Source organism: Dunckerocampus dactyliophorus, chromosome 9 (genome assembly GCF_027744805.1).
Source record: "Dunckerocampus dactyliophorus isolate RoL2022-P2 chromosome 9, RoL_Ddac_1.1, whole genome shotgun sequence".
Lineage (NCBI taxonomy): Eukaryota > Metazoa > Chordata > Actinopteri > Syngnathiformes > Syngnathidae > Dunckerocampus > Dunckerocampus dactyliophorus.
The window spans coordinates 20,376,561-20,393,837 of NC_072827.1; the positions used below are offsets into that span (position 1 = coordinate 20,376,561).

General features: G+C 41.1%; 1 protein-coding gene across 17 annotated transcripts in view; it reads left to right on the top strand.

Annotated features, from left to right (window-relative positions):
- Positions 1-17,277, top strand: part of caska (calcium/calmodulin-dependent serine protein kinase a) — a 106,162-nt gene that overhangs the window by 47,038 nt on the left and 41,847 nt on the right. For all 17 annotated transcript variants that reach the window (XM_054786155.1, XM_054786148.1, XM_054786146.1 and 14 more), the window contains exon 2: positions 7,415-7,527. In XM_054786155.1, the coding sequence (XP_054642130.1) occupies positions 7,415-7,527 (113 nt within the window). The remainder of the gene's footprint in view (positions 1-7,414; positions 7,528-17,277) is intronic.

Genomic DNA, 17,277 nt, shown 5'->3' on the forward strand with positions numbered 1-17,277 from the left:
TAGAATGACTCTCTTACTGCGCCCAACCTCAGCAGCAATGGCACGCAGCTCGACAATCTGACCACATTCAAAAAGAGAAAGCTTGTTAGCTTTAGCCATCAAGAGTGCATGACAGTGTGAATGCCTGACAGAAAATGGAAAATTTTGAGCAGAGATTGGCTTTTATAGCCTGTGGTATTAAACTGTTGCTCAGGTGATAAACAACCTATTTCAGTTTGGGGTTTTTTTTGTTTAAATTAAAATGCTTTTTGTCTCACTCCCCTTCTTGCTTTTGCATATTGTAGCTCTACTTAAAACCTCATTAAGATCCAAATGTGCAAAATGCAAATTCTAGCAATTTTTCACCTGGTCTTAAGATTTTGATCAGGAGCGTATATGAAGCTTCGCTAACTTTTCTAATTGGATGTCAGCCCCAGCACACATTGCTACAAAACCTTCAACAAACTGTAATCCCCGCTTGGAAAGAAGATGTAGTCACCAATGCAATTCTAATTGTGTTATTAATGTGACATGTTTTTTATGACACCCTTATTTTGTTTAGAAAATTAGACAATATGTAGCAAACAACACTCTTATTTTGAAGGCCGGAAGTGTGTTGTGTGTGTTGAGAATGTCTTTTGAGCAGGGCGTAAGAATAAACTTGCCACTCGTCTTTTTTTCACTCATAACCTGTAACCTGACAAAATAGTTCAGAAATCCGAGCTAATCAAATGTCGACCCGCGTTTCTGAGCAGACCTTAGAGGTTCCAGTGTATGTCTGATGTCTAGCATCAGGTGAGGGTCACTATTTCTTGTACATAATCTATGTATGTGTGTATTAGCACACAGTGAGCAGGCTTCACAGGTGCCACCATGTCCCGGCTCCTGCTTCTAATCCCCATGGGAATGTAAATAAGCCGCCGCCATGCGCTCTGCTTCCTTACATAACCACTACGCTACGGGGAATGAGAGGGGATACGGGAAGAGGCAGATGAACTACTACTTGTGAATCCACCAAAACAGGAAGCTGCCTGAAAATAACAAGATAGATGATGGCATAGATATACTTCAGAAAATCCTAGGGGGAATCCTGTAGCCATAGAACACAATATTCTGTGCCTTGACAGATCAGTCAAAATCGTCTAAAATGGCCAGTACTGAAGAGGTTGTCTTTCGAAAAATGGCTGGGATTGAATGAATTAAACCCACTCAAGTGCCTCATCATCATCGTCTCCCCAGGGTACTTGGTCACATTTACACTAAACTTTGATGTCAAGTCGGGCGCGACAGAATTTGGTGGCTGTGGGTTGCGAGTTTAAGACCCGTTTTACAAAAATAAAGTTTAGTTCAAATAACATAAACTCAGAGACTGTCAGAGAGTATCTCATAATGTCACGTATCATGACAGTATCATTACTGTACAAACAGTAGGGATGAGCCAGATACTAGTTTTAGACGAGCATCCGTTACGGATAATGCATTTTTGCCGAGTACGAGCATGAAACGTGTACATCTAGTCATTATCCGTAATTGTGATGAAGTACAATCCTTATTGGGTAACTACTTATGTATTCACTCTTCAAGCTCTGTGATTGGCCAGTCACACACAGCGACTGCCCCTCCCTAGACAGACTCCCGCCAGCCAGAGAGAGGAGTACGCAGTGCATTTGACAAGACAGAGGGTTTTTTCGTCTGCTTGCTCCTTATGCTTGCTTCTTATTTGGCTGGTGATATGAAGTCAGTTGGAAAACTTTGCTCGTAGTACTGAACATGGTGCTTTTGAGAAAAATACAGTGAACATTTCCCTGTTTGCCATCACTGGATGTTTGCATGAATCACCAACTTCACACAGATCATTAAAAAATTTGTAAATAATGTCTTACAGATCACTTACACACACACACACACACACACACACAGTACACATTTAGCTGAATAATAAACAATAAATATAGCAGCTTCTGATCAATCCATATCAATTTCAGACTTACAATAATGTGCCAATTTAACCCCCACTCATTTCTGGTTCAACCACACTCACTTCCGGTTTATGTCCCGCCCACTCCGAGATGGGTGAACGGATACAGATACAGACAGCTTGCTCATCCCTAACAAACAGTAAGCTGGCTCTCAACCGCAAATAACGGAACGTATATCGGGGTCATGTAATGGACACAAGTGATAGTAAACTGAAACGTACTCGCCTTCAGTTCTTTAAACAAGTCGGGGTGCCTGTCTTTTAGATGTTTCTCCAAGTTCGTAGTGTTTCCTCCTTTGGTTTGAAAGCTTCAAATGCACCGTTTGCATGTCTTTTTTGCTAAGTATCTCCACACGTGACTCCTACTACCTGGCTTATCGATAAGCCGAGTTTGTGTGCTTTTAGCCATGCTTGTTGAGACATTTTTTTAAGACAGCAGGTGTTCTTCTTCGACGCTGACTGCTCAGCAGTGTTGCGAGGTCTCGCGAGATAAACAAACGACTTGGTCATTTTGCAAGCTACTTTTACACAAAAACAAGCCCAAAGTCGATTATAATAAGCGGACCTGGCAACCCTACTGCTCAGTTGCATCAGCGCTCATACACGTATGCTTCCCATGTCAGTTCTGCCAAGATTCGATACGGCTCGCAGAGGGACGAGTTGTCTAGTCATTACTGACGATACTTACTGTAAAAAAGCAGGCATCAATGTATTTTTTTACATGTTGATATCGATTTGGTATCAAAGTATTGATTCTTGTGACAACCCTAAACGCTGACAAATAACAATGGAAGAGAAGGAATTAAGGAAACAAAATTTTAATCCACTCGAGCATCCAGCAATGGTTTAACATGAAGTATCAGCTCTAGTACCTTTTAGTACCTGCTTTGGCCAATGAAGAAGCGTTAATAGAAGCATTATTAGTAAACAAAAGTCAGGATCTTGTTTTGGATCCTATTAAAGGTGTATCTAATGTTGTGCCCAAAGAGGGTACATATTAAATGGTTGTGTTTTTTAATGCTGACAGGAAGCATGTTGAAACATCCTGCGTATTGAGGTACCGTGGCCATCGGGGCATCTCGTGAGTGATGCGGCCAACTCGTGTGTGGCCGCACTCGCATGTCGTAAAACGCCGCTGACATTTACCGAATGAGATGCAGCGTGATTGATGCGCGGCAGAGTTGGGAAACGCACGCCGCCCGCAAATCACCTTTTTACTACGCCAATACACACGGTGGTAGCGATAGAAGGCATCTTTCTTTTTGATACCTGAGTAAATTCCCCAGCAGTTACCCTGACGTAGGAAAATCCATCAAGCTCCCTTGTTACATGGTTTAGTTGGCTAGACGCATTGAGATCATAGGTCGCTACTTGTAAGGGTCAGGTGCAGTTCATGGAGCACAGCTCAGTCCTTAAGAGCTTATGATCATGAACTGAGCAAGTTAAGGGCACGTTATGCTTACCTTTTTCACGTCGCTAGACCAGTCATTCACTTAACACTTTAGCTCTCAGGTGCTACTCCAGTTGAATGTGAGCATTCCCACCTCATTAAGGCTGATGTGGCATAAAAACACAAACCACTCAGGGCTGTCTGAAAATTACCGCGATTGATATAAAAAAAACTAGTTTGTGGACGTGGATAGAACTTAAACGCCAAAGTGTATTGTTCTCTTCACAATTTCCCAATTCAGCATGTCCGAAAAGGAGTAGGAAGAATCTGACCTTACTTCATTCTACCCCTTCTTTGTGTCTAAAAAGCCTGGATCCTCACCAAAATGTAACAGGTTTCTTCTTGGCTCATCTCTCAGAATTGTAGTCAAATCTTGAACATTGTGATGGTTTTCATTACTAATATGTACGCAACATGTGCTCTTTGAAAACCTAATATGTACGCAAGATGTACTCTTTGAATGTTTAACAGGCAACCGCTGAAATCATTCCAGCCTTTGAATAGCAGCAGACATACTGTATTGCGCCATAGATTAATATTGCTTCTCTTAATGTTTGAATAGGACTACTAGATAGATGAGGCTCCGCTCATTCATTCTCACTTTCACTTTCTTCCTCCTCTTTCTCCCCGTCTCCCCTTCTTTCTCTCAGCCTCTTCCTGTTATTTTAGCACGGGTGGCTAAAGTGCAGGAATCAGCAGCTGACTTCTATTCAGAGCTCTAATGGCTTTAACGCCTTGCGCAGCTGAGCACTCGTCAAAGCCAGAAAGCCTCCTCCATGTAGCCACCATTTCTTTCCAAGACGCCCATTTCCGCCTCTTGGGTCGTCTGCGATTCCACGCCAGTCTTATTTCCTTAGTCGATCGTGTTCACATCTGACACCACCAGTGCAGAATTGTGTGAGTGATGTTCTTCATGGAAGCAGGAGCACAGTGTCGTTTGTTTTTTATTTACGTGTCTATGTGACATGATCCGTGTCCTGATGCACCAGCAAAAACAAAACTCAGTAATATACCTGCCAGGCCTGTAGTTGGCGATGTCACTTCGTAAAGAAACCCTACACATGTGCACCGACTGCTTTGTCCTCTCATTTCTTATCCCAGAGCATACACACACTCCTCATGTGACTGCATTTTGTGGTCACAGCACACTCCCATAAATGTTTAATACTTTACAAACAGAAAAAGAAAACATAACACAATGGCATACATATTCAGAATAATGAAAACGCACAATTAATTTCATAATGTATTTGCATGATACCAGGGCTGCAACTAACAATTATTTTCTGAGTCGATTAATCTCAAGCTTGTTGTTTAGATGATTCAAGTAATCGGTTAGGCCCTAAGCGTACCAAATCAATATGAACCAAAAAAAAGTAGGGGTTTGGTCCTCTCCATATCAGAAAAGAGGCAAAAATATCCAAAGTCAAAGCTGATCTGGATGAATATCTTGTTTTGCCTAAAACACAGATAATAAGTCATGCATGACTAAGGAAGTTAAAAAAATATTCACATTTGAGAGGCAGTTCAAGCTCGTTCAGAAGGCTTTATAGGCGGAATAAGTGTTTCCTATTACACTTTCCCAAAACACTCCAAAATGCACCGACAACACTCCATTTACGTATAATGTGACGTGCAAATTGACCAAGCTACAGCCACATGGTTATTATTATTATTAATATTGGTACGCCGATCAAACTAGTTGCTGGTGTATTGATACCTTTACAAACCACACCGGCTAGCGACTGGCCGGCTAACAACTAGCTTCACCACACCCTCGCCCGCAGTGCGTCACCGTCATGTTCACAAGCCTCACACCACTACTTATAAATGTAAGGCGACATATAAGAGCTGCCGCCACTGCTGCGGCGTTTTTATTTTTGAGTTTGGAAAAGTTAATGCTAGGTGGTGTAGGCGTCCGCTTCTATGTTGCGATGTGAAATCAGTTTGCCCAGGAAGGAAGTTCCAGTAATGCTTAAAAGGATCAAAATACGGCAAAGTACTGTAAGTATTACATGTTATCATGAATGTACCTGTTACTACATGGTCACAGCATGTATATAAAACCATAAACCCGTGTTGGAGGTTTTTGGAGGTGTTTTTATTGTGGTCTTGGTGTGTCCCATTACGTGCAGTAGTGAGCTGTCTCTTTTCATCTCTTTTTATATCTTTAGAATGCACAGAAAAGAGAGACTTGCAGTATGTGTTCATGTCTCACATAAGGATTGTGGATGATGAGCAAAATAAATTTAAAAAAGTGCAGTTTTCCTTTAAGTCACTGCACTGCAGGTCGATGAAAACACATTTGCACCTTTTTATCAATTTATCTCAAGCAAAACACTTCCACATCTCTTTTCACAAACCTCTCACCGTCCCTTCACTCAGCACTGCGGGTGTCGTCTTGACCAAATGTACCCACTCTACAAGCGTTTGTATAAGCAACTTAAGTTACTTCTATTACCGATCAATGTTCCCCCAAAAGTCCACCTTTTAGTGTTCATTTATGTAAATAGCACATGAATATTCATGTTCCTCTGCTTTGTTGCTGTTAAAAGCAAAGGTGGTTGATTAATGAATAGTCCGTCTGAGGAGTGAGTGGATGTGCTGGGTTCACATGGAATTTATTATCTATCTGCACTCTGAGGCAGCCAATAAAACAACTGCAGGTCATGTGACCAGGAAACCAAGGAATTTATCTTCCCGATGGACAGGTGACCTCGTGACTTTTGCATTGGAATGGTCCTGCTAAACGATTCATTAGGTACGGTTGCACAAGAGTTAACTTTGAATGTCGGTCTAATAGTACTGGAACCCATCATCTTGTGTAGGTGTACCAAATGACGTGGCTTGTGAACGTATGACACAAGTAGTGTTTGTGTGTGTGCATGTGTCTCAGTCAGGCACGATGCTGTTTTACCTCACCCTTCTGATGCTAAGCAGCTTTTGCTTGATTGCCATCTGTTCAAGCGCTCTGTATTTCTACACAAAGATAACCTAGCTCAAGCACATGCACATGCACACAAACACTAGATCACTGCTTGTATACACAGTTCAGTGATGTGTATATGTGGCTATTACACTTACTGGAACTGAAAAACGGAGTTGGAAAATACGCAATATGGGAATAGTGAGTTTGTATTTTGTATGTTTACCCCCTTAAAAAGATTTAAACAGGAGAGAGTACTGAGAAAGAAAAAAAACTATTAATTTGTTCCCAAATCCCAAAGAGGATACTTTAAGTTGATAATTTTTTCATGTGCACAAAGCTTTTCTCGTAATTAAGTTAATTTTTTTTTGCTTACATTTGAAGTCATTTTATATGTATTTAACATCACTACAATTGGGCACTGTTTTGGACAGTAATAAATCAGACACTGATGCTACAGTGCTGTGGTTTACATCTTTTTTCCAAACAAAAATACTTTTCCTAGATGAGCGGAGTACTTGGCTGAAAAAAAGTACTCAACATGAGGTGCTTGCTTCACTGAAAAGTGAAAAGCTTGGAGAGAACTACTGCTCCTCAGTATAGGAATAGACTTTTGGCCATATGTTGTATAGACTCAAAAAGTAGTAGTATAGAGTAGACACCACCCAACCACATCTTGTATGTACTGTAGCTGTGCATGCAGCGTGTTACACTATCCATACCGTTGTTTACAGTGAAGTCATCAGCAGTATTAATGCTGGCTAAGCAGTTAGCTACTTACCGCTATTACAATATTGATTCTGTTGCTGCATTATTCTTGTTAGTAAATGACCAAGTGGTCAAAGAGAGCTATGTTTTCCTTTCCACTTTCTCATGCCCTACATATCATGATTCAAGTTTTTTATAAAGTGTATATATGTCTCACATTTACAAAATAACATCCTCTCTGCAATTACTGCTTGCATCCAATTAACGCGTCGTCCTGGTTCAGAGCAATCCAGTGGGCCTGTGCGTAGCGAGAAAATGGCTTCTGCTATTGTTGAACGTGTGTAATAAAGTTCTTCCGCAATGTCTTTTTCAGGGGTCCCTTCAGTGTTGTGAGGAGATGCATCAACCGAGAGACGGGGCAGCAGTTTGCTGTCAAGATCGTGGACGTAGCCCAGTTCACCTCAAGTCCTGGACTCAGCACGGAGGGTAAGACTGCAGCATGACTGTGCTTCAGAGCCTCATAAATAAGAGTAAATATGAAGGATTTTCTTGCATACCGTTCCTATATGAGCAATTGGCCTTCAGGGACTTAATTATTATTTACAGTGATAGAGTGTGGAGGACATGGACATCAAATTAACTAAAAATAAACTACCGTATAAGCCACTGCTTTTTTCTTAAAACTTTGAACCCTGCAGCTTATGTAGCGGTGCAGCGGTGTGTTGTGTGTTGACTTGAGTTGCAGGATTAGAGTAGACTGCATTTAGAACTGCATTTTATTGATTCATTATTTATTTAGAAAGAAGTCAGTTATTTTTTGTTGTTTATTTTAAATAGAAGTGTTTCACTTTCATCATGTATTATTATGGTTTAAAAAAAGACTGTTTTGACTTTACTTTTTTTTAATTTTCAATAAAGATATTTCGAAGTAACACATTTTAGAGCTGTAATTATAATACCATGAAACTGTGATATTTTTGCTCAAGGTTATCATCATACCGTCAGAATCTCATACCGTCCCATGGCTAGGGGGTATAGTTTTATCCACAATGTAGTGGCAGCTCAGCATAATTTCGCGAGGTTCGAGGTCATCAATGAAGCGTTTAAACCTGGCATTACATCATGTGACGGGGGCTCCCTCTTTTCTGTGATAGCTAATGACTTTTTGCCATCCCGTAGAAGTTTCCCTGGTGATGTTGCTTCATGTTTGCGATGAGGTTGGTCGTATTAAACTTCCCCAGTTCTGTGCCACCACAGAAAGTTGTGCATGATAAGTTTTGCACTCAGCTGCAATGTCTTTTTACTGCCACACGGCCGACATCACTCCTGTTCCTTGCTACTTTGTTAGCACGCTAGCAAGCGCTGCCGGAGCGGAGTCTGGAATCAACTGCTTGTATCAGAGTGCCATTGTCGGAGATTAGAGATGCAGGCCTGTGTAATCCCATATTGTTTTTGTTTTCTGATTTTTTTTTTTTTTTTTTTTTTTTGCTGCTGATAACCCGATATCCGATATCAATATCAGAACGGGTCATCCCTACTTATCTTTGGAGCCTGATTGTTTTGTTGACCAACTTCTATACAACATATGCAGCATCTTAAACAATTGATTGTGGTCATCTAAGACCATGCATTTCCAGCTATCTCCGTAATATTGAATTCTGTCTATCTGTACGAAATTCCTTCACCATAATGTCAGATGAGTAGTTTTACAGCACGTGAACCAGGAAGTGGCCTGCAAACATAACCGTACGATTGTAGTTCTTTGGTCTTGTGTTTGTCTTGGTGGCGTGTCACCTACTATTAAACCACTGTGGTTTATGTAGACATATAGCATATAGAGTATACATAATATAATAACAGAACTTGTCTGTTTTATGACAACATATTTTAACACTGTGGTCACTTTTAAATGCACTACATCAAACTCGTTAGCATCAAAATTAGTGCCGACACATTACACTGCATCGTCAATCAAAAAATTATGTGCTTAAACTTTTTCCACCAAGGGCCACATATAGAAAAATGATACATATTGTGCATTCAAGATGCTAAAACCAATCCAAAATAGGTCAATATATGCTAATATATGCTATCTGAATAAAACAACCACATCTTAGCTTTGCTTTATAAATATTTAATTAATAAATGGCTTAATTTTATTTTTTTACCATAATGCATAATGAGAGGGTCAATAAAACAAAGCTTTGGCACTTTTGGGTACCCCTGCTCTAGTAGATGATATGGGGTCACCATGGAAACGACACGTGTGCTTTAAGACAATCATAGTGTCATAAAATTAGCAATAACAATCTGTGTCATGTTCAAAGACACTTTACTGCACACAGTAACGCCCCTGAAGGTTCCCCTTTGGAAATAAAGGCTTTACTTTAATTGTTTCCTAATGGAGAGGAAGGTTAATGGAGGAGCTAAGTGGAGTGAAAAGAATACGCAGGAAGGTGGTGACAAGTTTGCCACATTAGCAACAATCACACACACAACCATACACACACACATACCTACGCACATAGCAAATGACGCTAAGGTACAGCTTTGTCTCATTTGTTTTTATTACGCTAAAACACGATAATGATGGAGTGAGAGAGTCAAGGAGACTAATGCTTGCAGGAACAGGAAAAGGAGAGCGATTGTGGACGGATCGATAGTCTGACAATGGCTCAGTGACGCAAAATGGAAAGCTGTAAAAGGAGATGAATGGGCCGAGGTTTGCGAGGGAGGAGTTCTGGTTAATGAAACGTGACAATGGATTTCATTGTGTGATTGACTAAACCAATACTGGTGATTGATTTGTGGATCAAACAGTTACCTTTCAAGTCTGAAGAACAACCGCTAGCTTTGTGCTTTTATCACCTTTTGTCGTTTTGACATCGGAAAACAACACATATAGTATCTGACAAAAGAGTCAACTCCTCACATTTCAGCAAGCATTTTATTTTGGGCTGTCAAATGATTACAAATTTGAATCAGATTAATCACAGTTTTTTAATTAACCATGATTAATCACCATTAGCAACTATGTCTACAATAGGCCTATTTGTACTGTATTTAATTAACAGAAAGATAAATGACAGGACAGGATTATAGTATATATTTGTATGTATTTACATACATATTTAATACATATATATATATACATATATATATATATTTAAGTCAAAAAATGTATTTGTCTAACACTAGTTTCTTTAGTAGTTGCAGAACATTTGAATCACATTTTAAATCGTGTTATTATGAGCAATGAGGGGTTGCGTTCAAAGACATCACGTAATTTAAGATAAATTTACTTGTTTTCAGAGTATTTTCCAGAATACTTAAATGTAGCAAATTGTACATCCGAATTAAGAGTTACGAAGTGAGAGATTAGAATATCCACTTCATGTTTTTCTTTATCTTACTGTTTATTCACACACACACACGCATGCGTTCTAAAGCCGTTTTTGTGATGTTTGGAGTGTCCCTGAATGCATCTCGCGTTCTTGTAATGACTATGAGGAAGTGTGGTTCCCAGAATGAATGGACTAGAAACGTGTGTGAGTTGGAGGTACATACAGTATAAGGTGTTGGAATTGTGCTGATGTTGATATGTTCAGGTCACAATGAAGTTATAAAAGAGTGTCAGACTCTGACTGTGTGGGGACGCTCCATTCCACTCCACTCCACTCCACTTCCCTCTGTCGCCATAACAGAGAGGCGTGCTTGCTCTGGTGCGCATGTGTTAATTACACCAAAAAATGTAACATCCATCCATCCATCCAGCCATTCATTTCCTCCGCTTATCTGGGTCCGGGTCGCGGGGGCAGCAGTCTCAGTAGGGAAGTCCAGACTTCAAATTTAAGGTAATTAATGAAATTAATTAGTTCCCGCCATTAACACGTTATTTTTGACACCGATCTAATTTTATTACATCTTCTCAAGGCATACTACTATAGAAAGTAAACTTGGATATACTTCAGAGGAGTTAGTGTGAAGCAGTCGAGATTTACTATCCACTGAAAATGAGTCAACACGTTATTATGTAAGTATCTGGCAACTCAAGTGACTAGCAAGACAATTGTGTATTGCCTACAGTCAAGCAGGGTGGTTGTAGTGTCACAATCTGGGGCTGCCTGAGTGCTGCTGGTGCTGGGGAAGTGCGGTTCATTGAGGAGAAACATCAATTCCAATATACTATACTGTGAGAATGTGAAGCAGAGCAGGATCTCCCTCTTAAACTTACAGTATTTGATGGGGTGATACGAGACACAGTTCACGAGTCAAGACGATACATGAGCTTGGGTCTACGACAACGAGATGAGACGAGATGCTAACATTACTTTAAAGAAAAGTACATGTTGTTCACTTCCTGGAATGCAGGAAGTGAACAACATGTACTGTACAAGATGTAGATTGGAAGGGGGGTAGGATTAAATAAGCTTTGCTTCTTCCTACTCCTTTTGGACATGTGGAACTGTCAAAGAATGATTCATGAGATGTATTCCATTGTAACCTTCATGTTCAAATAAACTAAACCAAACCAAACAAACCAAACCAAAAGTGCAATGAAAAAATATAAAAAATATATGCTGATATATTGTAATCTTCTAATTGAATTTATACTACATTACACTCTTCTGTACTGTGTGTATGCTAGCGGCTATGGCTCCACTCACGAAGACAAAGAGACTGTATGACTGGCTCACTCTGTTCATGCTGTTGTTCTATGGAACAAATGCGCCAAGGTGCTGAAACCAATGCCTGCCTGTTTGGAAGCAACAGATCAGGAAAACAGACACGCATGCACATGGCAATATATCGAGGCCAGGAAACTTACCAAGTTAATTTTCATTTGTGTGATTGATTAATTTATTATGGTCCTAGGCCTATTGCCCACGAGACAGTTTTTTTTTCCTGAAGAAGATATCTTGTCATGTTTTAATCTTGCAAGATCTTGCGACGCCCCTAGTATCTGACAAAAGTGAGTACAAGCCTCACATTTGGATATATTACTAGTCTGTGTACAGCTTTTATAACTAACTGAGTCAACACACGGCCATTACTGTCTAAATAGCTGGCAAGACGAGTACACCTCACATTAAACAAGTTCAAATAATGTCCTTGGTGTGAATATTTAGTGTGTGCGCCATTGTTATCTAGCACTGCCTTAATCCTCTTGGAGATGGAATTGACCAGAGCTGCACAGGTTGTTACTGGAATCCTCTTCCACTCCTTCACGAAGACATACCTTGGTGGAGCTGGTGGATGTTAGCCACCTTGCCCTCCTCCACCTTCCTTCCTTCCACTTGGATGCCCCACAGATGCGCAGTTGTTTGTTTGTCTGTAGGAGACATATTTATACTTGATTGACTCCATCACTCTCACCTTTAGCTTTCTTGGCAAGGCACTTGTCATTTTGGAGCTGCGTTTGGGCTTTTTATCATGTTGGAAAACTGCCATGTGGACAAGTTTCTGCTTCACAATGTCACAGTACATGTTGGAATTCACGTTTCCGCTCAAGCAACCACAGCTTCTCAGTCGCTGGCAGCACTCATGCATGCTCCCACTACCATGCTTGGCTTGAAGGCAAGGCACCATTAACTCATGAAAAGACCAGACCGCTACTTAAAACTTAAGCCACCAAGATCTAGAAACAAAGTGCACTTGATGTGGGAATACTCTGATGTCAATGTCAGGAAGACAATGCATTCTATGCTTCATGTGATAATGCGTCATTAAACTCAAGAAGAAAAAGGGAGGGGATCGTGGTGTGCTTCTCAATGTCACAGTACATGTTGGAATGTACAGTATGTTTCCCCTCAATGAACCGCAGCTCCCTAATGCCGGCAGCACTCATGCATGCTACTGTGCTGTACCAGGCTGTACACTGACTACTCTAAACCACATCCAAATCTACTTTCTACACTACTGTCCCTAGAGAAGATAATTTCCATATATATATATATATATATATATATATATATATATATATATATATATATATATATATATATATATACTGTGTATATACTGTATATATATATACTGTATATTTTTTTTTTTGCAAACTACTGCTTTTTCTGTTCTTTGCAACATCCCAAAGACCAGTGCAAGTGTGTGTTGAGCATGTGTGTGGCCTCGCAGCTTGTGCAGATGGTGTGGACAAGATGTCACAACAGGAGCATACACACACATAACAGTGCTGTGTTGTCTTCTGTGACTCTGGAGGAGGAGGAGGTGACAGACGAAGGAGGTGAGGAGGATGTACTGTGAGGGGAGAAAGAAACACTGAAGGGAAAGAATGAATTTGAAAAAAAACGAAAGAAAAGGCAGCGTGTGAAAGGATCGGGGAATTGGGCGAGGAGAAGGAAGTGAGGAGGCGATGGCACATGATGAATTTTGCTCATTCTCTGGCTAGCTTTTCTCTCTCATCCCCTCTTGAGAGCTGACCTATTCGTCAGACAGACCTCTGGACAAGCGGCACAGACACAGGCTGGTGTGTGTGCGTGCGTACGTGCATGTCCGTGCATTTGTGTGCGTGTGAGGCCCATGCTGGCCCATCCATTGCCAAGGCACGAACACTTTGACCCACTTCCCTCACTCTAATCTCTGCACGGAGCGCATTGGTAGGCAGACGGTCCAGGATTGTTTGCAACTTTTAACGTCAGTTTAGCCAATCACCAGTAGAGTCACCTCCTTGTTTGGTCAGCTCTGCATTTAAACAGACATAAAATGTGTGAGACAACACTTCTAATGGATGCCTTCCATCACATTTGGGTTTAACGTTGTTTGTCAAGAGCCGCTGTCGCTTACATTTGCCATCCTAAATGGCGAGCTGTGTCTTCTTGCCGCTATTTATCTTTGCTAATGAGACAGGCGCCGAGTGGCCAAACAATAATAATTGCTCACAATGGCTCTATAAATGACACAGGAAGTACACTTATATGTAGGCATGTGAAAAAATGAGGACACCTTGTGAAGTAACTCTTTGTCAAAATGTGTCAAAACATGCACGGCTACTTGGCTTAGTTTACACAAATGTACACAGTCATGCGAAAAATGGATTATGTCCGTACATAGAGTGGGGGCGCCAGAAGACTTCAGGGGAGGTGCAGCAGCTTGAGGAAAAAAAAGAAAAATAGTGTTTAACTAACCAACTACAGAAAAGTACAATTGATTTTTTTTTTTACTTTAGTTTCATACAAGAGGAGCCCCCAAGTCAGTTTGTCATGGCCACATAAGTCCATAGCTGAGTTCAGAGATTCCTCAAGTGCGTCGCTAGTGGATACTCAGCTAGAAGAAAAGTTCTGTCAGCATGTGAATATACTGTATGTGAACATTTACAGGTCGTCTGTATATACCATATATCATAATCATCATCATATGTCTTAGTGTTTATCATGTAGTGGGTATTGTGGTGAGAAGAAACAGCCTGGGTGGTGTGTATTTAAGGAAGGCAGGTGCTGCGCGCCAGGAGGCGGAAAGAGTAACGTCCCAACCTGGGACCCTGCAAACCGACGTTTATGACACGGAGTCAAACTCTCTATGAACTAATTTAATGAACTAACGTAAACGTTCCCATTTTTGACTGGATTGCCCGTGGAGTACCGGGACACAGGGGTCGACGCCACCTGGACTGTCATGTGGATGCGTATGTTCGTGGGTGGAACTGCGGCTTTCACTTTGTGTGTTTGAACTATATATTGCCTCGCCTTGTTTGTGTAACCCTGGGGACATTTGGGGGTAATTTGGTGGGACTTTGGGGTCATACGGGATTAAGTTTTCTGTTTGATTCCTTTTTTTGGTGTGTGGGAAGTTAGAGGGAAGGTGGGGTGTTGATACTTTGTTCAGGGGGAGGGAATGTCATATACAGGATTAATTTGGAATGATTAATTAGCCGGATTGGAGGCAAATGAGCATTTTTTGTTGTATTTTTCTCACAGCTGATATCTGGTCCTCCCACGACCTCTGCAGTTTGCGTTGTAGCTCTGACACTTGCAAAAGGAAGTGCGATTGTTACAAGTTTACAGTATGTTCAGTGTCCTGCACTTTGTATCACAATGTGCTCACAATAAACAAGTGTGCTGCAGTTATGAATGCAGCAGAGGGCGCTGTCTCACTAGTCAATTCACTCAACATTTTCCAGGAGGATAATGCTTTGACAAGACATGACATGTGACTGTACGTTTAGTAAGTACAGCATTGACTATGTATGCCTGTAATTGTTTCTAAATGTGTAAAATAATTGAAAATATGTTAAATAACTGTGAGAGGCATATTATAAGGTTTAGAGTGTCAAAAGTGTGGAATATTATTTTATTTTTAGGAAATGAAAGTTTGTGATTGGCTGAGGTGCATTAATAGTTCCACCTGTTAGCCCTGTTTTCTCATCTGTACTGAAAAATGGCAACACACTGTTTTTGTCTTAACCACTTGGATTTGTCTGTTTATGTATTTCACCGGGAAGGCTAAGTGCTCCCAGCCAAGAGACTTTTAACAACGGATGAGGGTTTTCCAGCTCTGATTTCTCCTTGGCACTGTCGCTAGCCATGACTACTGCTAGCCAAAAGCTGCATTGTCTTTGTTTACAGAGTAGACACATGACTATATTGTGAGGCAGCTACACTTCCTGTCCCTCACATAATGTGTACCGTGTGGGAACTCGCTACGCCCACGTATCCAGAGTTTCCGATACATTCATTTATTTGTGGCGTCCTGCCAGAATTACATTTGGGCTGCAACAGAAGTAGATGGCAATACCCTTTTTTGTTTTTGCTTTTTTTAGGTTTGGCCTGTTTGACCTTCGCTCGTAAACACATTACAATGTTTGTGTAGCTTGTTGTTACAACCGTGTACAGTAGATGGCATCATAACTCAGCTTCTTAACACACCTCATATGCATCCCAGCCCCGCACCTTGCCCGCGCTCAATCCAGCATTCACACATCCCCACTGATTCAGCGTTAAGTCAAGCAGTGCTATCCAATGAGCCAAAGCCTGCGGCTTTTGTGATGTTTACACAACGTACTGTAATGTCTGTGACTTTGAGTGTGTGCCTTTTAAAAGGCGGTGCATGGTGAGTGACGTGGATGTCTGCGAACAAGAGGGAAGTCAGCTGTCTTATTTCAGGTTTGTGTTCTGCGTGTGAGTGACTGGGTGTGAATTGTGGCCTATAGCAGTTCTTGGATTAATGTGCTCATTGTGTGTTGTGTTACCACGTGTTAATGAAGCGATTGAAAATGCATCGGCAGCTGTCCCTCTCCTTGACCACATGCGAAGGCATTACAATACTATCGCACAGCCATCCGTTCCACACATACCACAGCTGGCTTGGTTGTGCATTCATCAATATAGTGATTTATTAGACGTACAATGATGTGTACATTAGTGCATTCTTACATGGAGCCCAGAAAGCATCCTCAGTGTTTTTTTAAGCCAGGGTATCCGCAGGGTCTTAAAAAGTCTTAAAAATTATAAAAAGCAATCATTTGAATTGAAGGCCTTAAAATGTCTAAAATTCTTTTAAAATATCATAGAATGTCTTACATACGATTTTAAAGGTGTTAAAACGCAGACCTGACAACATTTTTCATACTCGGCCCGCATTTTAATAATGATGGATTGGCTCTATATAGCACCTTTCTACAAGGTGCTCAAAGCACCACTATTCATTCACTCCTCAGTCACAATGATGGTGGTAATCTACATCTGTAGACAGAGATGGCTGCCAGTTCGCACCTACGGCCAAACATTCATTCACACACCAGTGTGGGCCGCACTGGGGGCAAGGTGGGTGAAGAGTCTTGCCCAAGGACACAACAACAGTGACTGGGATGGAGGAAGCGGGGATTGAACCACCAATCTTCCGGTTTCCAATTTCTTTACCTCCTGAGCCACTGCCGCGAGTCACACAAACACTGACGCTCTTTTTAAGTTTTACTGATAACAGCAGTGTTGCTCTGTTCCAACACAGTTGGATGTAGCCTTGCTCAACCACTCAAAACAGCAACACGTCCTCCTTAATCATCAATAACAGTCACAGTGAAGTGAATTCACAAACACAAAAATTGAACAACAGGTTGTTATAGTATATAAAAGACGAACAGCCATGTTTTCCCAAATCCATCCATCCATTGTCTTTACCGCTTGTCCTGACGAGGGTCACAGGTATTCTGAAGCCTATGCCAGCTGTCTTTTGGCAAGAGGCGGGGTACACCCTGGAATGGTTGACAGCCTATCGCAGGGC